Raw genomic sequence first — 23,448 nt, 5'->3', positions numbered from 1 at the left:
GCTAAACGCACCATCAAGTGCCACATCCACTTAATCTGTTTGTGGTCCCTACAAGTCAATACCAGCTTTTCCCACTTGTAAACTTCATGGTTGTAATGCAGCCAGTTCCACAGGAGAAAAGCCTTCACTGGAGCCAGGGCTCTTCTTTGTGCATGAATCCTGTTGCCCAAACCTGGTGGCACTTTCAGGCCAGACCTGTCTGAGGCTGTTGGCCAAAGCTTGGAAGCCACTTACACTGCTGGTAATAAGTCCCCCATGTCACCAAGCAGCACCAGCTAATTGACTCAGGCACTCCCATTCCCTTTATGCTTTCCTGGGGATCATTTCCTAGGCAATCCTTCCTTGTTACTCATCTGTTTTCTTGTTCTGTCCCAGAAGTCACCAACCAAAGACAAGGTGAGCTGCTAATACACCTGTACCAAGTCTTCTGACCTCTGCCCCATGGCCTCAACAGCACCTGAGCCAACACATCCAGCAGGTAACTTGACAGCAGTGTCCTCACGTTATCCCTGCCACATTTTCTCTTTCCAGCCCCAGAATGTGGATGGGTAAAACCTTCTGTGTCTGCTCCATCATCAGAGCTCCCTTTCCTCACATTCCTACATTGTTCCTCCCCAGTCTTTCCCTGAATGCTGATTATGACATATGCTAACTAGCCCCTGGCATTCCCATGGGTGTACAAGCCAGGCTCCCTTCCCTTCTCCTGGCCAAAGGTACATTTGTACTTGAAATTAGTCTTTTCCCAAACCTTTTGACATAGGATCATGGGGTACAGCACAGTCTGGATGAACATGAGGACCTGGGAGACAAGTGCTGATGCTGGTTTTTAAAGAGAGAAAGTTAGTTTGTTCATACTGAAAAATGCTGCCTCTCAGGACCTTTCTGGTACATCCCAAATGTCCATGCTGTTCCCTAGAGAGAGGCTTTGGTCCCGTGTGTGCTCTTCTCTTCACGTAACTAAGAGCACTTTGAGAGGGGTGGAAAAAGAACACTGTGCCAGTCTCAGCCCCCTCAACAGCCACTGACTCATAAATGTGCACTTTGACAAGCCCGTGATTTGATCTGCCCATTCCAAACCCCTTAGCAACATGTGGCCTTGGAAATACCCACCTGGATGGGACCCCGAGACATCATGTCATACATCCTTCTCCCCGAGGCAGGAGCAACTCTACCTGCAGCATTCCTGAGTGGTATTCTGTCTAACCTGTTCTTAAAACCTCCAACTAAAGAGCTGAGGAGGCTCTGGGGGAGAATCCAGAGTGTTCCAAGGCTCTTCCAGTATTATCATATCCCACCATTATGAAATGATCTTGGTGGCTCTTTTATCTTCCTGTGATGTACCAGGAAGTGACCTTCCGCCTGCATTGATTCTGGGTCACTGTGGGTTGGTTACACCAGGGCTGTTGTGTGGCACAGTCCCAGGTCTCAGTGCTCGTGGCCCTGCTTCAAACCTACTGATTACCACAAGGGAATTCCATTGCTGTTACAGTCCACATCAGCTGCCTCCACATGTCTGCCTGCATTGGCACTCCCTCCCCCATCTTCAAGGAGCACCAGCCCAGCCAAAACACCTTCCTGGCTCTGCAGCAAGAGTTACATTCATCTGGTGTAAGTCATCATCTAGCCTGGATCCACATTTCATACCTACGGGAGGCCAGTGGCAGAAATCCAGAGCACCCAAAACTCAGAGTAATTGAGCCTATGGGCTAAGATACCATTCACACAAGCAGCAGAGGTGTTATTTTATCCAAAACGTGCATGTGGTAGCAAAGATTCCCCCTCCCCAAAATCCAGGGGCACTGCTGAAGCAACAACTGGAGTGTGACTGTAGATGGGCAGTCGATCCCGAGCTGAACCGATACACATGCCAAAGCCTCAGATGGCTCTGCAGATGCGGCACACCAGTTAGTGTGTGTGTTCCACACCACGCTTTCCATAGTCTTGCACCTTCACATGGGTATCGTAGGGTCATCACTTCCTGCCCTAAGAATTTATCTACTATTGCTTTATTCTATTTGTAGATGGAAAAAATTGATGGCCATCACATGGAGTTACTTCTACATTCTCTGTATTTGCCTATGAGTAAATCTGTAGAGTGCCCTGAGCTGTCCATGTAGGACACATTCCCTTCTACAGGGCCTGGAACTGCCTGCTTCAAGGGAACTTGTAAAACCCCAGCAGTGGATGTTAGTGCAACGACAACTTAGCATTTTCAGTACACTGACATACTCATGGAAGAGGTTTTTACTAGGCACAGATGGTCCTGAAATGAAACAAATTACATGCATTTTACAGCAACCAAAATAAAACTATGATCAATATGAAAGTGCAGTGAATTTCTGATCCACAAAATCTTTAGCAGAAAATGCATAATAAACATTTAAGATCCTTAATGAAGGAATATTACTGAAAACATTTTGCTTTCCAGGCTGCTCTTAACCAGCTTCTATTGTCTCTTCTCCTAGTACCTGTCCTCATTCTATTTTCCATGTCATCCACTGGGTGTGGGGAAAACAGCTTCAATTTGACAGCTTCAGCGCATCAGACGTCAAGTCCCATCTTAAGGCTCCCTCCTACAAAACACAGATTTATACCCATTTTTTATCATTTCCCTCTGCATGCAAAATCCTTCTTTACATTTCAGGTTCCTACTGAATCCCCCAGGCTGCCTGGGGACAGCGGCTGCCTTTAAGGGGAGGGACTCTTCATTAGGGACTTTAGTGACAGGACAAGGGGTGATGGGTTCAAACTGAAACAGGGGAAGTTCATGTTAGGGAAAAGTTCTTCCCTGTGAGGGTGCTGAGGCACTGGCACAGGGTGCCCAGAGAAGCTGTGGCTGCCCCATCCCTGGCAGTGTTCAAGGCCAGGCTGGACACAGGGACTTGGAGCAAGCTGCTCTAGTGGAAGATGTCCCTGCCCATGGCAGGGAGTTGGAACTGGATGAGCTTTAAGGACCCTTCCAACCCAAACCACTCTGGGATTCTCTGAACACCTTCTCCCTGTACAAGGCTGTGACCCCAACAGCTGTCTCTAAGCCCTGATGCGATGATACAAGAAACCTTTAGCTTCTATACACCAGGAAGAGTAATTAGTGGGGCTAAAGATGAGTTTGGTTCATTGACACCCAGAGGGCAGCCATGGAAACGACCAGCTCTGTGGAGCCTGCCTGTGGCCAGGGCAGAAAACGGGCCGTCAGTTGCTTGAAGACAGCTTTATCCGTGTTTAGCGAGGAGCCGCAGGGACACCCTTCCCCTTGGCATGAGCCCAAGCTGCGTTTGAGGAGCTCCAGCAGCACAGGAGCCCCAGCTGCTTCCCGCCGGCGGCCCCACTCTTCACAGCTCCAAACAGATGGCCTCTCGCACAGCCGCCACCTCCCGATGTCTTCTTCTTTTAATACCTCTTTAACCCCACATCAGCTCAGCAATACCGTTTCTCCTACCCCAGACCCACCAGGGCGGTGTGCGGGTAGGTAAACCGCAGCCACGCCGCACAGCGGGATGGTTTACACGGGTTTTGTTCCACATAAAACCGCGCTTGGGACCACAGCCCACGCCGGGCTCCGCCGCCCCTCAGCGCTCTCCCGCCCGAACCCACTTCTGCGCTGAGGGGGGAGAAAAGGCCGCAACCGCCTCAAGATGGAGCCCGCACGCCCTCACTCCCCCCACAGCCCCCCGGCTGTGAGCATGGAGGCACGGCTCCAGGGCTAGGGTACAAGCTGATCGTTTATTACAAGGATTACACGGTATTTATATGCTTCCAAGCACATCTGTGTTTGCCTTGCGGTTACATTTACGGTATCAGGCAAAAGGTCCATCTGTTCTTATCAACGTCCAACAGTTCCAACATCTTCCAAGCACCAGCCAGGGACGGGTCCCTCCTAACCGCCTGCTGTGGCTCCTCCTTCCTACTGTCTCTGACCGTCCCGATGCCTTCCAACCCTCACACCCAGCTCCGCGGGGCAGAGGCACCGCGACCTCCCCAGCATGGCGCCGCCGGCCGGCCGCCCGCTCCCCCTCGCCGCCGCCTTCACCTCCCGGTGCGGCCCTCGCCCTCCTCATGATGGCGGCGGCGCCGGGTTATGACGCCATACGTCGTCGTCGTCCTCCTCCTCCTCCTCCCCTCCCGCTCTCTCCCTCTCCCCCCCGGCCTCCTCCCGCCGCCGCCGCCGCCGCCGGTCTCCGCCTCTCCCGCTCGCCATTGCGGCGGCTCAAGGCGAGCCGCGCCGCGTCCCCGCTCCGCTCCCTCCCCGGCCTCCGCCCGCCACAAGGCTCCACGGCGCAGGCCCGCCGCAGCGCAGCCGCTCTGAGGTGAGTGTCCTACCGCGCAATCTCCCAGCTCCTCCAGCCCGGCGCAGCCGCAGCAACGCGGGGGCCCCCGCCGGCCGCCCAGGCACCCCCGGCTCCGGCGCCCGCGCCTCCCCTCCGCGCCGCCGCGGGGACGCCTAGGCCGCGCTAGGCCCCGCTGTGGGGAGCGGAGCGGAGCGCGGGCCGCTCCCGCCCGACCGCCGAAGGGATGGAAGCGGGGGGGGGGGATGGCGGTGGTTGGCGGCGGGGCGGTGGCCGCGGGGCCTGGCGGGGGCATCACCGGGCCGAGGGCGGTGGAGCCCGGGGGGACCGAGCGGCCTCCCACGGGGGGGGGGCAGGCAGCGGGGCAGGAAGCGAAACGAAGGGAAGGGCGGGCGCGGGCCTACGCGTCTGGCCGGGCCGGGTGTTGCGGGCTGCGGGAGCAGGTTGCCCCGGCCCCGCTGTGAGCCCGTCCCGCTCCGGGGAGGGGAGTTGGGCCGCGGCTGCGGCCATTTGCGGTACTTTGCTTTTCTTTTCCCCCGTTTATTTTCTTCCTTCCTTTTATCCCTCCCTTTCCCCCCCCTCTCTTTTTATTATTTGATTTTCCTTTCCATTTTTCTGACTGCAAATGGATGCCTTGTGGCAGCGTCCTGGGCCGGCGCTGCCCTTCTGAATATGAGTTGTGGAGCAGGGCAGCGAGTTGAGATGCTGTTATTCGCGCAAGCAGAGTGATCTTTTTCCTCTCTAATATACCCCCAAAAAGGGGTATAAATTGTATCTCTTTGTTCTTGGGTTATACAACATCTGGCTCTGGAGACAACCTGGTTCACGATTTAGTGTAAATAGTAATTACAGGGCAGAAGTGTTCGGCTCAAAAGCCTTCATAGGTGTGGGGTTACTCAGTCTTGGCTTTCTTGCAGCTACAGATAGTTTCTGTAGTGTGGGGAGATGTTTTCTGTGCACAGCTCCAGGATTTGGATTTCTGTTCTCTTTTTTTTCCTCCTCCATTGGAATTATCTTCGTTATTTCCAGAATTGAGGATTTTTATCATAGGAAGAGCACTGCTGTTGTGGTTTGTGTGTCTAGTGCATTAGCCTTGCTGCTGTCCAGGCATGGGTTTAGACCCTCTTCCCATGTAGTGGGCATGGTGAGAGTGTTTTCAGTGTTGTCATGGCTGTGTGTAGTCATTCGTTTTGGGTTTCATTCAAGACGTCATGGCGACTTGTGTTCATCCTTACTTTAGCAGTGGCATCAGCTCGTCTTCTGGTTCATCTGCATCACAGTTGCTTATCTTTAAAACCTGTTATATTGAACTTTTAATGGCCTAATATTGAGGAAATAGATGAGAAACTGCTTATTTTTCATGTTGTATTTTCCTTCTCGTGATGAAACTGGGGAGCAACCATTTTTATATATTGAAGGTGAAAGAGAAAGTATGAGGGTGGTAACTTTGGAAAGGTCAGGGTTATATTAACTCTTGTTTCAGGGTTTTAATCTTGTCCATCATCGATAAGTGGCATAGTGTAGCCTTTAATTAAATAATCTCATATGTAATGTTCTACATGTGTTTACTCTTTGTAGAGTGCTGCAGTTGGGCTTTACTGTATTTTACTGTATTTCAGTTGTTTTTCAGAAGTCTCACATCATTAATGTACAGGCTTTACAATGAGGTATGGGCTCCTACACACAGGCCATACATAGAGTGAGATGGGGAACCCTCTGCCTCATCCAGTACGTGTTTTGTGCAGTCCTTACAACTCCTTGTACTGCAGTAGTATCTGTGCCTTGCGAAGTGTGTGGCCTGGTGTATGTTCACGTTGTGTGGGTGGAATGGAGCACGGGTCTTGTAAAGTGGTGTTGATTGGCAGTCTGGATAGAGCCCATGTTGGAGTGTGTGTGTAGGCACTATGATTTTTGGCATGGAGCCTTTCGGTTCTATCAAAGTTTTTCTGTGGACCCCGTTACCTTGTGGTATTAACATCATCCACGGATGCTTCTTTGGAGGTAACTTGGCTGGGCAGTGCTCTGTGTAAGTGTGTCAGTTACCCTGACACAACTCTGTGTTGTGGATGTGGACTGTGCCATCCCAGCTGAGCCACCCAGTGTGCCAGAACAACAAATACCCCTGACCCCAGAAGCAGAAAAGCCTTCATAGCAAAACACCAGCTCTAACAGCAAGAGTCCTTTAGTGTGTGTTGTGTCAGTTGGTGGTTGCCCTTCTCTATAGCTCTGTTGGGAAAGTGTGTGGCATAAACTTACTCACGGAGGATTAAGCTGCAGTGAGTGAAGGCCGCATTGATTCTGAGTAAGGTTGGCCATGCGGGGGCTTTACATGCTGTGATATTGCACTTGGATTAATTGTCTCAACTTCCTTGGATAAAAACCCCCACAACTGCTTGGTTGCGGAAATGTCGCCTTTCAGAATCCAGGTGTTTTGGTGTGAGGACTTCTTCAGGTGTTGGAATTCCATAGTTTTCATGTCACTCAGGAGCCTCAATCATCTTAGACTTAAACCAACAAGTTTCACTTCTGGCAAGCTCAAGACTGGAAGATTTCAGCCTCCTAAGTGAAAATGAAGAGCCCCAAATGGCTGCAGGAGCTGGGGTTGGGAGCACTGGGGCTGCCTTTGTTGTAAATCTTGCTTCTAGGCTACATCATGTCAGACTTGCCATTTCCATGCTCTGGGAATGTTTCCATTGCTGCTTGTACCTGCTCTTCATGTGCCAAATGAGGGAGATTTCCATGCAGCCTGTCAGGCTCTTGAAGGCGTTGGGAATTACTATTCTTTGCCCTTACTCTGATCTGGGAGTGTATCTTCTAGGAAGGCGCAGAATGCAGTGACTCTGCTGTGCCCCTGGATCCCTTTTACCAGGAAAATATAATAGAGACTTTCATATGCTGCTTCTGTCGATGATTTTCAGTACAAGTAGTACTGTATCATTTAGCTTTGGACATTATTTTTTTGTGCTGCTTCTGGTAGATCCATCTTATGCTGTTTGAAGTACATACATAGGAAAAAATACAGTGAAGGTTTCTTGTATTGCTGGTTACCGAGTGCTTGAGTTACTAAATAAAATAATTTTAAAAATACAACCCTTGGTCTTTTTGAATCTTTTAACTTCTGCTGCATGGTGGGGATTTTACTCTTACTATGTAGTAGCTGCTGTAGTAGAAAGATTGAAAATGGTGCACTTGAAAGTGCGCTGAGGTGGCACTTGAAACAGATACTCGTGACTCACACGACTCCTCCAATGAATCATAGAATCAGAGGATGGTTTGTGTTGGAAGGGGCCTTAAAGCTCATCTAGTTCCAACTCCTGCCATTGATAGGGACACCTTCCACTTGAGCAGGTTACTCCAAGCCCTCTGTGGCATGGGGTTGGAACTGAAAGAGCCCTAAGGTCCCTTCCAACCCAAACCATTCCATGATTCTATGACTCTATGCACGCAGACACTCACCCCTGCCCCAGTGTGTTTCTCACTTGCTTTAATGAGTGAATTTGTGTGTCAGCTATTGTGAACCTCTTCATCAGTTTGTTTTGCATGTAAATCCAAGCCAGGTAAATAGATCCCAGCAACCCCCTGGTTTTCAGGCATTGCAAACCATAAAATGCTGAACATTATTGGCATCTTCTCTTTTCCACCTGAAACTTAAGTTTCCACCAGGAACTCTCACTGCTTTCCAGTGTAAAAGCTGTGCCATTAGCACTGGAGTGTGGAGAAAGGTTTTAAAGTCAAGAGTCATACAGGGCTTTGTACCATGGGTAGCAGGAACCTCTTAACTGTCCAAGCTAAACCTGGCCCATCCTGCTTTGTGGAGAATTCAGGTCTATCTATATTCACTGCAGCAGCTGCAGTGGTTTTCAGTATTCGTGGCATCTTGCTAATTCTGCTCTTGTTGCCTTTGCTTTGTCCCAAAAATTAGTGGGGCTGAACCAGTTTCCTGTTGGACAGTTCCACGGGAGGCTCGAATGGAGCCATACATGCTTATGGGATAGCAACACTTGCTGGGAAACCTCAGAGCCCACTATCCTTGTGGAAGTAGTACAGTTTACAACTAGGAGCAGACCTTGTGTTCTCACTAGGAGTGTTACTAAGAGGAGCTGGGAGAGGATGCCCAAGTGATTAATGCTGTGCGCCCACTTGGTTTTGGAGGTCACCTGAGGTGTTCAGCTTCATGGGAAGGACTTTTCTGTCTAACACTGGTTTTGTAGCAGATGAGTTGCCTGCCAGGCTCCAAGGAGGAGTTCCTTCTATTGACAGTAGGAAATGGGGAGGTGGAGGCTATATTTGGTGGAGCACGTAGGAGAGTGATAGGCATCTCCATGCATGTTGACATTTTGATGTCAATGAAATACCGTGGTGGGTTTTTTTCCTCCTGGAAGAAGGATATAGCTGCACAAAGACTCTTAGGATGCTTCTGACAGAAGGTTTTTTCCGAGTGTTGACTCTATAGGATGAGAATTCCAGTGTCTCCCCTTCTTGCTGTTCATCATCCTTTCTTAGAGAACGTGCTGCTTTCAGTGGATAAGGGAGCCTATTTTTGTGCTGAGGGATGAAAGCAGGTGCCTCCTCAGTATGGGACGTGGTGCGTTCTGTCCTTGATGCTGAGCTCTGCGCCTCTGCTCCTTTACACACATTATTTTTGTTGGCTGTAGGTTGCTTTCTGCCTCTCTGAGGCTGTGTGTAAGGCAGATGTGTGAATTATTTTAGCTGTTTGCTCTGTGTGCTGGCTCTGTAAATAATAGATGGATTGCTCAGATGCTGCAGTCTGAGCACGAGTTGGAGGGTAACTCAACTTTGTCAGTCCCATTACAAAATTCATAGAATGAATCATAGAATCCTAGGATGGTTGGGTTGGAAGGGACCTTAAAGCTCCTCCAGTTCCAGCCCTCTGCCACAGGCAGGGACACCTTCCACTAGAGCAGCTTGCTCCAAGCCCCTGTGTCCAACCTGGCCTTGAACGCTGCCAGGGATGGGGCAGCCACAGCTTCTCTGGGCACCCTGTGCCAGCGCCTCAGCACCCTCACAGGGATGAACTTCTTCCTTATCTCCAACCTGAACTTCCCCTGTTTCAGTTTGAACCCATCACCCCTTGTCCTGTCACTACAGTCCCTGATGAAGAGTCCCTCCCCAGCATCCTTGTAGCCCCCTTCAGATACTGGAAGCTGCTCTGAGGTCTCCACAGAGCTTCTCTTCTCCACGCTGAACAGCCCCAACTTTCTCAGCCTGTCTGCATACCAGAGGTGCTCCAGCCCCTGATAATCCTCACGGCCTCCTCTGGACTTTCTCCAACAGCTCCATGTCCTCCTTATCTTGAGGACACCAGAACTGCACACAGTGCTGCAAGTGGGGTCTCAGAACAGAACAGAGGGGGCAGGATCCCCTCCCTGAGCTGCTGCTCACGCTCTGGGGATGCAGCCCAGCTTGCCAGCTTCTGGGCTTATGTGCACACTGAAGCCAGGTCATGGAGAGCTTTTTATTGTCCAACACCCTCAAGTCCTTCTCCCCAGGCTGCTCTGAATCTCTTGTCCACCCAACCTGTAGCTGTGCCTGGGATTGCCCCAAGGGCAGGACCTTGCAATTTGCTGTGTTGAGCTCCATGAGGTTGGCATTGGCCACCTCTCCAGTGTGTCCAGGTCCCTCTGGATCCCATCCCTTCCCTCCAGTCTGTCAACCAAATAAATTCATCTGACTTCAAATACATAAGCAGAAATAACATGACAGTCTATTTTCACTTAACAGAACATGCCTCTTGCTTATAACCAGTGTGATCATGACATGCAGTCCTAAAGAAACCAAGCCCCTCTCCCTGTTTATGACATAACCATCTACTTAAAGTAATCAAATGGGAATGACTTTGAAGCTTGGAAAACTTCCTGGGTCAAAAAATACTTCCAAGACCACACCCCAGAGTCTCTGCTTTATTTATATTGCAGAATCCTCTATAGAGAAATGGTGTGGAAGTTAATTCTGTCCCCCTAAGTTTATTTTTGGTGTCTGCTATTAGAGTCTCCTGCTGCTTCTGCAGCCACTATCTTGGGCGCAAAGAAAATCCTTTTAACTCTGGTTTCCCTTTAGGAGAATCATGGAATCGACCAGGCTGGAAAAGCTCTTTAAGCTCATCCATCCCAACCGTTCCCAGCACTGCCAAGGCCACCACTAACCCATGACACTGAGGCCTCGTCTCCACGGTGTGTGAACACTTGCAGGGACGGTGACTGCAGCCCTGCCCTGGGCAGCCTGTTCCAATGCCTGAGCACCCTCTGGGGAAGGAATTGTTCCTCAGCTCCATCTAAACCTGCCCTGGTGCAGCTTGAGGCCGTTTCCTCTTGTCCCATCCCTTGTTCCTTGGGAGCAGAGCCCAGCCCCTCCTGGCTCCATCCTCAGGCAGTTGTAGGGAGCCATCAGGTCCTCCCTGAGCCTTCTCTTCTCCAGACTGAACCCCCCAGGTCCCTCAGCATTAGAAGGGACTTCAGATAGTGCTGCTCCTTTTCCTTCCTAGAAGCTCTTAGTTGCACTGGGTTGCAAGTTCTATTCTTTTTCAGGCTTCTTTCTCCTGCAGCATGAGTTTTAATGGTGATTTGCAGGTAAATCAGTAAAATTTGGTCTCTTGCTCGAGATGAAATGGTGTGTTTTCCTGTGATAGTTGTAATACCCAAACCCTGATAATGCAAAGCATATGTAGATGGAGGAGGTGGTGAAGAAATGTGAAAGACATCTGAAGTACAAAATGCAGCAGCAAATAAAAATTCATGTCCCAGTTTCAGTGTATCAGATGCATGGTTGTGAGCTATAGGAAAAGCTTTGAATTCCCACAGGATTTGCATAGTGTACTGTGTATTCAAAGCAGGAAAACCCCACATGAGTGCTAACTTATGGTGGGTCAGGATGAGAAAATCATGATGGCTCTATCTTGGATGTTCTCCACGTGCATGGGATTCTGGTGGAGTAGTGATCTTGGAAGCTAAACTGACCTGTGCCCCTTCTCAAACCTTGATCTTCATCAGGGCCTGTAGTGACAGGACAAGGGGGAATGGCTACTTCCAGGGGAGATTCAAGTTGGATATAAGGAAGTTCTTCCCTATGAGGGTGCTGAGGCGCTGGCACAGGGTGCCCAGAGGAGCTGTGGCTGCCCCATCCCTGGCAGTGTTCAAGGCCAGGTTGGACACAGGGGTTGGAGCAAGCTGCTCTAGTGGAAGGTGTCCCTGCCCGTGGCAGGGGGTTGGAAGTAGAGGAGCTTTAAGATCCCTTCCAACCCAACCACTCTGGGATTCTATGAAATAACTGTGCTTAGGAAGGAGAGCATAAGCAGGTGTTCTCATCTGTGTGTGATTGTTATAATCCTGCTTCATCTTGTAACAAATTCCTTGGGTCTTGAGTGTTCAGTTCTGCCTTTGGAAGACAGCTCAGGAGTTAGCCGGACGCTTGGAGAGCACAGTGACGTCTTTAACAGGCACTTTGTCAATACTACAGGGAAGAAATGCTTGAACCAGTGTTTAAATCCAGCATTCAGACTTCAATAACTCACAGACAAATCTCTTTGATCGAGTTGGGCTCTAGAAGCACATTTTATTCCTCCCAGAAAACACAAATCTCAATCCTGCTCAATATGCAGCAGCAGCAGCAAACATGACACGTCCTAGATCTTCTCTCATATGTGATGCTTCTTTAGAGGTGACCCTTCCCCTTCTCATCTGCTGCTCCTTGTTTCCAGTTTGGAAACTCCATGCCCATTAGTTTCCAGTTTTGCTGGGGAGTTTTGGCTCCTCACTGCAGTCTTTTGCAGGGCAAGGAGCAGATGTGTTCTTCAGCCACAGAAAATCTTTGGAAGGGAGCCTGGCCTTTCCTTTTTCCCAGTTGTGGGTGCTAAGGGGAGGAGGTATCCCACTTTTACTGAACCTAGGCTCTCTGTCACCCTAAGTGCCTGCAGGGGCACCACAGGGTAACCCCAGATGCTCATACTTCATGTGGCTGGAGGAGAATCCCCACATTCTGCCCCATGTGAATGCAGATCTGGTGGCTGATGTCAGGAGCTGTCTGCAGGCTGTGAATGCACATCCTCTCCTCCTAAATAGCTGGAGGAAAAACCCAAACAAATCCAAACTTACATAGAATAAGACCTTGAAAACAAATGCTGTCGTAGGGTGTTTTCCTTACAGGCTGAGAGAGCTGGGCTGGGTCAGCCTGGAGAAGAGAAGGCTCCTGAAGGGGAGACCTTAGAGCAGCTCCAGTGCCTAAAGGGGCTCCAGAAAAGCTGGAGAGGGGCTTTGGACAAGGGCCTGTAGGGACAGGCCAAGGGGAATGGCTTTAACCTGACAGAGGGGGGACTGAGATGAGCTCTTAGGCAGAAGCTCTTCCCTGTGAGGGTGCTGAGGCGCTGGCACAGGGTGCCCAGAGAAGCTGTGGCTGCCCCATCCCTGGCAGTGTTCAAGGCCAGGTTGGACACAGGGGCTTGGAGCAAGCTGCTCTAGTGGAAGGTGTCCCTGCCCGTGGCAAGGGTTGGAGCTGGATGGGCTTTGAGGTCCCTTCCAACCCAACCTGTGATTCTAAGATTGTGTCATCTTGAAGGCTGCATCATTAACAGAACTGTCGTCTAGAGGTGGGCCACAATTGCCATTTTGGGGTGCGAGTTAGAGAATTAAATGTGGTCAGGGCTGAATCATCTGTCTTTACCATATGTTGATCCTATTGAATTAGTATATGAGGACCAAGTCCATCTAGCCAGGGTTGAAGACAACATGCAGGAGGGACAAGGGCTGCTATGGTTAACGTGATACTTCACACCTCTAAGTCTTGGTCTAGCCGTCACCACGCTCTTGCTCAAATCCTTTGCTAAAACACACTTCCTTTATGTTTTTATGGTAGTCCAGCAGAACCACTAATCCTCCCCCTCGATAAAAGAGGATTAAAACTGGGAACATTTGCACCTTCATGCAGCCAGCCAGGGCCGCACTCTGTCTTTTAGGCAGTAATCCTGTTGGAGCGAGGGCTGTGCCTTTGTGCAGTACCAGGAATGCTGTCAGCGATGGCAAATAGCAGCTCCCTGGGCATTTGTGCTTATTGGGTTTGTACTTCTTAAAAGACCATTTTGGTTGGTAATTTAAAAAGCTGAATCAGCTGGAGGTGACCAGCTCGCTTCACACTGTTAAAATGACTCTGGGCTCTGCAGGTCACAGTAACATAATTCAAAACTGGGATTTGTGTGTGGTTCTCTAAGTAAAAATGAAATAATGTAAGTTGACAAAGTATTACCTTGGAGAATGCCATTTATAGAATCATATCTCAGAAGCTGACATATGAATGCATGGAATGGTTTGTATTGGAAGGGACCTTAAAGCTTCTCCAGTTCCAACCCCCTGCCATGGGCAGGGACACCTTCCACTAGAGCAGCTTGCTCCAAGCCCCTGTGTCCAACCTGGCCTTGAACATTGCCAGGGATGGAGCAGCCACAGCTTCTCTGGGCACCCTGTGCCAGCGCCTCAGCACCCTCACAGGGAAGAGCTTCTGCCTGTCTCCTCTCTGGAAGCTCATATTTATCACGTTATCTCTCCTAGACTCGTTTCACACTACACATCCTCCAGAAGATTTAGGGAAGAAGGTTCTGCCCCAGATGTGGATACTGGTGAGGGAGCATCCCCTCTGGATATCACACCCCAAGTGCTTAACATGAAACCAGCAGGGCCTGAGGGGAAGCACGGGAATGCTAAATGAGAATTCCACTCCTGCTTTACAACTTTATGGTGTAGTTTGACTTAGTTTTGGATTACACTCACTTGCAGGCTGACATGGATCGAGATGTGGTGCTGTGCTCCTGTTCTGGATGCTAAATGTGTGCTAACCTTTTGCTTGGTGTCTTCATGGGGGGGATTGATTCCACTGTAGAACTTTATCTTTTTAACTTACATAAACTGCTTAAAACTTGAAAATATGGAGTCTAAACCATGGGGTGCTCCTGCTTGTCTGTGCTGTACTTTCCCTGTCATCTACCACTGCTCTGCTTGAGTACTGCAGAGGAGCAGGGTAGAGCGCTGCGGTGAAGCCCTCCCCATGCTCCCCATCGTGCCAAAGCCTGAGAAGAGGCTTCAAGTAGAAACCACCTCATCCTCACGTTGAGCCCTGAGCTTCCTGCCAGCCTCTGCTGCTAAATAAGTCAAGTGCAAAAAGGACCCGTTGTAAATTGCATCATAGGTGGTGAAATGAATGTCCCATCCCATTGCCAAACAGTGGCTTTCAGCAGCAAACAGGAGGGTTTGTGCCTAATAAATATGTGTAAAATCCCATTTTTTTTTCCAGCCTTTCTGTGCATGGAGTTTTTCCTGCAGTGTGACGTGGTTGCTCTTTTGTGTGAGATGCTGATAAAAGAGCACATTAACAGAAGGAGTTTTGTGTTTGCTTTCTAGAATCAGCTGTATTTTAGGTCTTTTCATGCTGACACTGGTAGCATAGGGAATTCTTACCCCATCCTAATTAAAAGGAGCCTTATATTATGCCACAGGAGGACGCTGTGGAACCAGAGCTACTTTGTGTAGTTCTTCTTCATGCTTGAGTTACTGCATCCCTGCTGACAAGCAGCAATGTCCCCGTGCTGCTGTGCACCAGCGTGAAATAAGATGTTGGCCTCAATCTTGATAGGAGAGGTGTAAACTGACGTGTCTTATCTTGCCTTTGTGCAGGGTAGCAGTTGCTGCTGCTGACAGGAGGCAATGTCTCAAGTCCTGGGAAGTCAGTCCCATCTAAAGCCCTGCAGTTTCCAGAGTGACGGATGCTTCACCACAAAAAAGCTGGGGTTTATTGCACTGCGGTGTAGGCCAGCAAATTCTCCCCACGAGCAAGGGAAGACTTCTTCTGCACTCATGGGAAAATAGGATTTGGGGGTTAAATGTGCATTTTAAATGAGTTGTGGTCATAATTAAGATATTAATCAAGCCTGTCCCTGGTGAATAGCATTGTTTCCTTATCAGACCTGCAGCGGTAATTCCCTCTGGGCACAATCTTATACAACAACAGCATCAAATTTATCCTGAAGGTGAATTAACAGATAATATTTAATCAGTGAGAGATGCCAGTTCGTGGAAAGAGCTAAATCTCTGCTCTCAGGAGTCTGAAACAATCTGCTAGGGAGGACCTGAACATCCTCACCAGGAGAAGGTCTGGATCTTGGTTGTTGGTATGTAGTGCAAGTGAGTGATGGGAGATGGGGGCTTTCTGTGTGCTGTTGGTTGTAAGCTGCTCTGAGAGAAGCCAGTGCAGTTGTAATTGGCTGGTGTAGTCCTCTTCCATCTCCCACTTCACCTGGAAGTGGTTTCTTAACCAGCATCATCAGGAAATGCTGTGAGTGAGCTTGGTGCTGTGCGAGTAAGGACGGGCTGGGAGATGGATGTCTTTGCACGAGTTGTTGCTTCCAGGTACCAGCCAACATTGGCCCACATGGAGCTGAAACGCAGCCAGGACAGCACCAGGCCAAGACTCATGTGTCTCCTCTGTTAGAGGTTGTCTTCTAATCTTTCCTTCAGCTGCAGGTTTGCAGCTCCTGTAATTCAGACCATGGCAGGAGCTTGCCCCAGAAGCTGTGGCTGCCCCATCCCTGGCAGTGTTCAAGGCCAGGTTGGACACAGGGGCTTGGAGCAAGCTGCTCTAGTGGAAGGTGTCCCTGCCCATGGCAGGGGGTTGGAACTGGGTGGGCTTTAAGGTCCCTTCCAACCCAAACCAGTCTGGGATTCAGCGTAAACTGGACCGTTTCTGGCTGTTGTAACCAGAGAGTAGACACAACTCTCTCCAGTCTGATGATGTCTGATGAACACCAGTGATTTTAGCTATGGCTCCATGTGAAAATCATGGTGTATGATCTCTGTTTGTGTTGCTGGTGTTTCTGAATGAGGTTTTGCTCCTCATGGAGCCATAAGTGTAACCATTCAAATCTGCTGATCAGAAACCAGCTGTATCAGGATGTGTGTACTTGCTTTAGAGGGCTTGGTGCCAGAATAGCACAAAGCAGTTCCAGACAATTTCAAAGGTGTAATTACAGTCAAACAGGGTTTGATTTTATTAGTAAATGGCAAATGATTTCTTCCTTGCTGGATCAGTTTTCACTTATGAATTATTCCAGGCTGTCTTTGTAGGGAATTTGGAGTTTAGCTAGAGCCAGAAGTTTGAAACAGCTTTTAAAATAACCCATTCCAACCCTAACTATTCTATGATTCTATGATTCTTATGTCCTAAGAGCATAGGAAGTGCTGTTTAATCTGATTGAATACATGAAATATGAAACCTGGTTAACTGAAAAGCCTCCTTCACATCCCGTTGGCTCAGACCATCAAAGGTATTTCAGGTCCCTTCTCAGGAGATGACACCAGCGCCTATGGTTGTTGTGGCAGCAGATGAGCTGCTGCAGCTGCAAACAGTTGGTCGTTCCTAAAATAACCTGGGGTGGTGTGGTCTCCCCTGCCCACCACAGCAGGCTCTTGGGAGTGAGAAGGGACATGTTTTGCATGTGGGAAGCCCTGTGTGCCACCACCATCATCTTTGTGACCTGTGCTTGAAGCTCTGCTCTGATGGCCGAAGGATGGAGACGACACAAAGCAGTGCTGAGCATCACCCCTCCCTCCTCAGAGCATCACTAGAGAAGCAGTTTAGAGAGTAATCTCCAAGCTAGGGAAGGGGATAAAGCAAACTGAGCAGCTCAAAACTGACTTAGAGACTCATTTCCCAGCAGAGGTGCTGGTCTGCGCAGCTGAACACCACTGGAGAGCTGCAAGAAAGGGCTTAGGAAGTGGTGACTGATGGCAGCAGCCACCCTGCAGCCCACGGAACTGCTGCCTGAGAATTAACACACCCGGATCACAGGAGCCCTGTTGATTAACTCACCACAAGAACAAAAGTGCCAGTGTGATGCCGGTGGTTTAATGCAAAGCAAAGGACTTATTTACAGCAGAGGCTTGAATCCATTAAGGGCACATTAAATTCCAGATGCTTGCCAGCTTCACAAGAAGAGGGGAGGGAAGGGAGGAGGTGTTGCTTGTTTTCTGGAGAACACTCAGCTCACTGAACATGGAGCGGTATTTCATTGACGTTAAAGCCATGAGGAAGGTGACCAGCTTGAGTGATGAACAGGTTATTTCTGGTTCCCTTTTATTTTCTTTTTTAAACTCCATTCAAACTGAAACAGGGGAGATTTAGGTTGGATATAAGGAAGGAATTCCTTACTGTGAGGGTGCTGAGGTGCTGGCACAGGGTGCCCAGAGAAGCTGTGGCTGCCCCAGCCCTGGCAGTGTTCAAGGCCAGGTTGGACACAGGGGCTTGGAGCAAGCTGCTCTAGCGTGAGGTGTCCCTGCCCGTGGTAGGGGTTGGAGGTGGAGGAGCTTTAAGGTCCCTTCCACCCCAAACCAGTCTGGGATTCTATTTTACACAGATCACAAGACTGCTGTCTAGTGCCAGGCAAAGTGCTACGTGCTGAGTTCCTGTGTGGAGCAGGGTTGTCAATAAGGAATTGGTGCTGTCTGCAGTGGAAGGATCAAACAGAAAATGGACTGGAAAAGGAAAAACCGGGAGTGTTTCCATTCCTTTGAAGCAAATTAGGAAGTGAGCCAGAGGGATTATTCTGGAGAGTGGATATTGAGAATTGGCCTTCTCAAATACGTCCTCTAACTCATTTAATTTAAAAAGCAAGGCAAATTAGAAAGAAACAGGAAAAATAAAGAAACCCCAGGAACAGCTGATATTCCCTGGGCCAACTGAGCAACCCCACACTGGTTTGTCTCTTCCTTTCTTCTTACTTTACAGTATGCTGAATACATACTGTGTTGGAGAAAACACCGTTATAAAGTCACCTCTACAAGGGAGTGTTTGAAGGCCATGAGGCTTCATCAGTGCCCTGCTCTTTGTGTTTTGGTGGGTCCATCACTAGCTAACAGGCTGGTTTGTTCCTTCTTAACCCGTCCATGCTGCAGAGAGCTGGGTCTCTGTGGATACCAGCCTAGACCTCTGCATGTGCCTTTGTATGTTTAGGTACCGACCCCAGTGATGTTTAGGTGGAAGGAGGAGGATGAGGAGGAGCTTGAGGAAGGCTGGCTGGCCTTTCTCAGAGACATGAGCTGATGGAAGCTTATCGCCTCTTTCTCAGTAGTTACTGTGGCTTCCCATAGCCTCTGGTTTGCTTCTGTACCATCTAAATTCAACATCCTTTCATCAGTTCAAAGGCAATTCTCCAGAGGATGATAGGTGGGTCACGTCATGCAGCCTTTCTCCTGAGCCTCATCACTGGGAAGAGAAGGTTGGTGACCTGACCAGCCTGAAACGCGGCTGGGGACAGTACCCTTGGCTGGAAAGGTTAACGTGTCTGTTATCCTAACTGCTGGCATTGACCACTTATAAGGTGGATTCTGAGGAACTGTGTGTATCTGTTAGTCCCCTGTCCTTCCTCTTTTGTCATTTATAATCCACTCTAGAAGGCAGAGCTGCTGCATTAGCTCAGCATGTTCATCACACGTTGGGTAGTTCCCCAATGGAGCAGTGCCCTGCAGTTGCCTGGGATGGGATTTCATTCTTCCCCAAACCTTTGATTAGGAGAAGTTGTGCCACAGCACACTGAACAGGCTGTGTGAGTTGGCCTCTACCTGCTATTGGTGCTTAGCTAATTCTTGTATGTTATACCAATGTCATCCTCATCTTTATGTGGATGCTGTTGCAGGATACAGGTGAGCTCTTCCCTTGTGTTCTGCTTATAGTGGTTACTCCTGGTATCAAAATATGAAGCCTGAATTTGGACAACCAGGGTTATTTACAAAGAAAATGCAAAGCTTTTTATTTACAAGGACAGCTCACCTTTCTTCACACTGACTTCTTGGGCTGTGTGGTGTTGGCTTATGTAGGAGGGCTTTGCTCCTCATGTGAGGTCTGTAAGGCACAAGAAGAAGGAAGGTTTGGTTGCAAAACTTGGCCAGGAGAACTTTTGTTTTGGATTCTGATGAGGCTGTTACCTGTTAGCACCCCCTTTCAGAATGGTAGAATCATAGAATCACAGACTGGTTTGGGTTGAAGGGACCTTAAAGCTTAGTCAGTTCCAACCCCTGCCACGGGCAGGGACACCTTCCACTAGAGCAGGTTGCTCCAAGACCCTGTGTCCAGCCTGGCCTTGAATACTACCAGGGATGGGGCAGCCACAGCTTCTGGGGCACCATCCCAACCATAAAGCCTTTCTTCCTTATGTCTGATCTAAATCTCCCCTCTTTTCATTTAAAACCTGTGCCCCTGCATTCCCTCTGGTCTCTCTCAGGAAGGATCTGAGCACGTGGCTGGAATGAGCTGTGTGTGTGCATGGGAGAGCACAGAGCAGGTCTCTGTCAAACCGTTCTGCATCTCAGCCCTTCTCCTTCTGTCTTCATTCAGATAATTCATATTTGCATCATTTAAACTGCCGAGGAAGTGAGACCCAGTGATTCTTTCATGCATTGCTCATCTGAGCAGGGGTTTGGGTGAATTGGGCATTATGTTGGATGAGTGATTTCCAATGCCAGCAGAGTGCTGCTTGTCTCCGAGTTAAGCCTGTCTCAGAGGGCAGTGTCTTGTCTTCCACAGCATCTGAACTAAAACCGCTTCAGTGGTCTAAAGGTTAAAAATAAGCCCCGGCCCTGTCTGTGCAAGAGCTTTTCCAGTCATGCTGATGAACCTCATCCTTTTTTCTGCTGTGGACTTCATATTTTTAGCTCAGTTTAAAGCACCCGTGAGCAACATTAAACCAGATGGCGATGACAGAGGACAGTTTCTACAGTGGTTTTGTACGGGTTGAGTTGTATCTCTTTACAGTCACACCACAGATTACACTGAGCAGACAAAAACTGCATTTTAATCCATGTGGGTTTAAATTTAATGTAGATTTTACGGCTTTTCTCTTCAGTTTCTGTTTTCTGCTGGTTTGAATGGTTTGGCTTCTGCTGCTTTAGCTTTGTTCTTCCTGCGTCTGGTGTTCTTCCAGCAATGGTGTCAACAGCCATTGATTGTAGTTGACAGTACATCAAAGGAACCCCTGACATGGTCATGAGGCAACTGCACTTTGTGATGAGAGGACTTTATCCTCATATTTTTTTAAGCAGTTTAAATGGCTTCAAAATCCTTCAGGGCTTCTGGACTGAGCTGCAGCTACCAGGAAATGTCTTTGCAGGCATCATCATACCTTTAGGGTTTCCTTACACCTGAAAATGTTCTGGTGTCTGAAGGAAAACAGGAATAAACGTTCTTTTTTTTTTCTGGAATGCTAAATGTTCATCTCTGAAATTAACCAAGAACAACTTTCCTTTCATCCCCTGTGCCTGAATCCCTGTTCAAATCCAAGTGTGGACCCTTCAGATGCATAACAGGTGCTTTGCTGCTGGGGCAATGGTGGGATCATAGAATCTCAGACTGGTTTGTATTGGAAGGGACTTTAAAGCTCCTCCAGTTCCAGCCCCCTGCCACAGGCAGGGACACCTTCCACTAGAGCAGCTTGCTCCAAGCTCCTGTGTCCAACCTGGCCTTGAACACTGCCAGGGATGGGGCAGCCACAGCTTCTCTGGGCACCCTGTACCAGCGCCTCAGCACCCTCACAGGGAAGAGCTTCTGCCTAAGAGCTCATCTCAGTCTCCCCTCTGGCAGGTTAAAGCCATTCCCCTTGGCCTGTCCCTACAGGCCCTTGTCCAAAGCCCCTCTCTGGGTTTCCTGTAGCCCCTTTAGGCACTGGAGCTGCTCTAAGGTCTCCCCTTCAGGAGCCTTCTCTTCTCCAGGCTAATCACATGGCTTGCCTGACTCCATAGAGCAGTTACCCAGCCATGTACTGAGACCACTCTGTGGCTGTATCCATGTTCCTAGCTCTTTCCTCCTGACAAACTGAAGAGGTTTCCATGAAGAGGGTGTCATCAAGAGCTTTAATTTCTATGACTGCACTTACAGGATGAGAATTTGCTGGGTATATGTTACTGTTTTCTACAGGTGATCATGTGTTTCCTTCTGCTGTTTGTCCTGGGGGGGTTTGGGGATCGGCTGATGTCCTAATTCTTCTACTGTAGTTTGAAAATATCTTCAGGATGTGATGTCCCTTTTCCACACACTGAAAATATCCGTGTATCTCCTGTCTTGTTCCTTCTGCACAGATTTATGTTCATGCCATGTGGGCCAGTGCCCTGCTCAGTGTGTAAGCAGCTGCTTTGCTCAGTGGTTTACCACTAGATGCATGAAATAAATGTGCTTTATCTAATGTTTGCGCTTGGATTGTAATGATTTTGCCTCCTTCCAGACTTTAAATAAGTAATACAACAAAAATGGCCTCCAGAATGCAACTTGCTGCCACTAAACTTCTGTTCTGGGATCCTTGTTTATATTCTGAGCTACTGAGGTTGAAGGACGGGGATTGCGTAACGCCCTCGAGCATCTTAGAATCACAGAATGGTTTTGGTTGGAAAGGACCTTAGGATTATCCAGTTCCCATCCCCTGCCACGGGTCAGGACACTTCACATCTGCCCAGAAAGCTGAAGTGGCAAAAAGAAGTTCCAGCTTTGATCAGACCTCTGAACGTGTAGTGGGTGAGTGGCGCATCTCAGGGCTACAGAATCCATTCCAGCAAAGATGACTGTCTGGGTGCTGTGCCATGTTGTTTGGAAGTATGGAATTTTCAAACCCATACACTTCAAGCTCCTCTTCTGCTTCACGGTGTAGCTGTTATTTCCCTGTCAAAGACCACTGTCACTTGGGAAGGTAATCTCTGTTCCCTTGCGGTCACATCCTGCTTACCCAGCTGGCTGAGAAACCTTTGGCTGCCCACGCTTACCTCGATGTCAGTAACCCCTTCCTGTGATTTCTTTTGTCTCCTCTGACAGTGGTTATTAATGGATGAACACGAGGTGACCCAAACAGAGCACATGGCCACCATCGAGGCCCATGCGGTGGCCCAGCAAGTGCAACAGGTCCATGTGGCCACCTACACAGAGCACAGCATGCTCAGTGCAGATGAGGACTCACCATCTTCACCAGAGGACACGTCCTACGATGACTCTGACATCCTCAACTCCACAGCTACTGACGAAGTCACTGCCCACCTGGCTGCAGCAGGTACAATCACTGTTGTTCATTTAACATGGCATTCATAGAATCCCAGACTGGTTTGGGTTGGAAGGGACCTTAGAGCTCCTCCAGTTCCAACCCCCTGCCATAGGCAGGGACTCCTTCCACTAGAGCAGCTTGCTCCAAGCCCCTGTGTCCAACCTGGCCCTGAACACTGCCAGGGATGGGGCAGCCACAGCTTCTCTGGGCACCCTGTGCCAGCGCCTCAGCACCCTCACAGGGAAGAACTTCTGCCTTATTTCCAACCTGAACTTCCCCTGTTTCAGTTGGAACCCATCACCCCTTGTCCTGTCACTCCAGTCCCTGATGAAGAGTCCCTCTCCAGCATCCTTGTAGCCCCCTTCAGACACGGGAAGCTGCTTTGAGGTCTCCACACAGCTTCTCTTCTCCAGGCTGAACAGCCCCAGTGTTCTCAGCCTGTCAGGCTCCAGCCCCTGATTATCCTCGCAGAGGTTGCAAACAGCGCTTGTAGGTGGGTGGTGATCTTGCACCCATGGGATGCTCTGAATATCTCCTTATTGCCTTTGCTTATTGACCTTCTTCACAAGGCCTGCCAGCTGCTTCGATATTGCATCACTTTATCTGTGTGTAAGAAGAGGCATAAGAGACTGGTTTGTGCAATAAGGAGGGTCCTTGGTAAGTGCTGCCTCAAATAATGAAGCTAAAATGTATGTCAAAGAGCAAGCTTATTTCAAGCCTGTATAAACAACAGCAAAAATAACCCAGGAGTGCTGCACTATCTTGCTTAGCCAAGGAGATGACATTCACATGCAAGGCCTCTCTCAAGGAGACGCTACAAAGGGTCCCCAGCATATCTGGACTGGGAAAGCATTACAGAACCACAAATTCCTTTCAGTGAAGCCAAATGGCCTCCTCATTTGCCTTGTACCAGATTGACCTCATTAGGAGAAAAATACAGTGATAAAACACTCAGGGTCTGACCTGACTCTGTATCAGACTTTATCTGCTGAACAGAGCTCTTGATGTGCTTGACTGAACCTGCAGATTTCCACCACCACACTGAGCATCCCTTTCCTTAGGAATTCTCAAACCTCAGCTCCTGTAGGATTCTTT

The 23,448-nt window shown here is 49.1% G+C and overlaps 2 protein-coding genes across 9 annotated transcripts in view; one reads left to right on the top strand and one right to left on the bottom strand.

Annotated features, from left to right (window-relative positions):
- TNPO3 (transportin 3) overlaps positions 1-4,226 on the bottom strand; it is a 179,696-nt gene extending 175,470 nt beyond the window's left edge. For all 3 annotated transcript variants that reach the window (XM_057425443.1, XM_057425440.1, XM_057425442.1), the window contains exon 1: positions 4,221-4,226. The gene's annotated coding sequence lies outside the window, so the exon portion shown is untranslated. The remainder of the gene's footprint in view (positions 1-4,220) is intronic.
- NRF1 (nuclear respiratory factor 1) overlaps positions 4,185-23,448 on the top strand; it is a 73,328-nt gene continuing 54,064 nt past the window's right edge. For all 6 annotated transcript variants that reach the window (XM_057425460.1, XM_057425458.1, XM_057425457.1 and 3 more), the window contains exons 1-2: positions 4,185-4,307; positions 22,131-22,362. In XM_057425460.1, the coding sequence (XP_057281443.1) occupies positions 22,140-22,362 (223 nt within the window). In that variant the 5' untranslated portion in view covers positions 4,185-4,307; positions 22,131-22,139. The remainder of the gene's footprint in view (positions 4,308-22,130; positions 22,363-23,448) is intronic.

This window comes from Pezoporus wallicus, unplaced genomic scaffold, assembly GCF_028554395.1.
Source record: "Pezoporus wallicus isolate ANWC-B61680 ecotype Strahan unplaced genomic scaffold, APGP_CSIRO_Pwel_v1 contig_4722, whole genome shotgun sequence".
Taxonomy (NCBI): domain Eukaryota; kingdom Metazoa; phylum Chordata; class Aves; order Psittaciformes; family Psittacidae; genus Pezoporus; species Pezoporus wallicus.
Note: the sequence above shows the minus strand (reverse complement) of the source record. Positions and strands in the feature narration are given on the sequence as shown.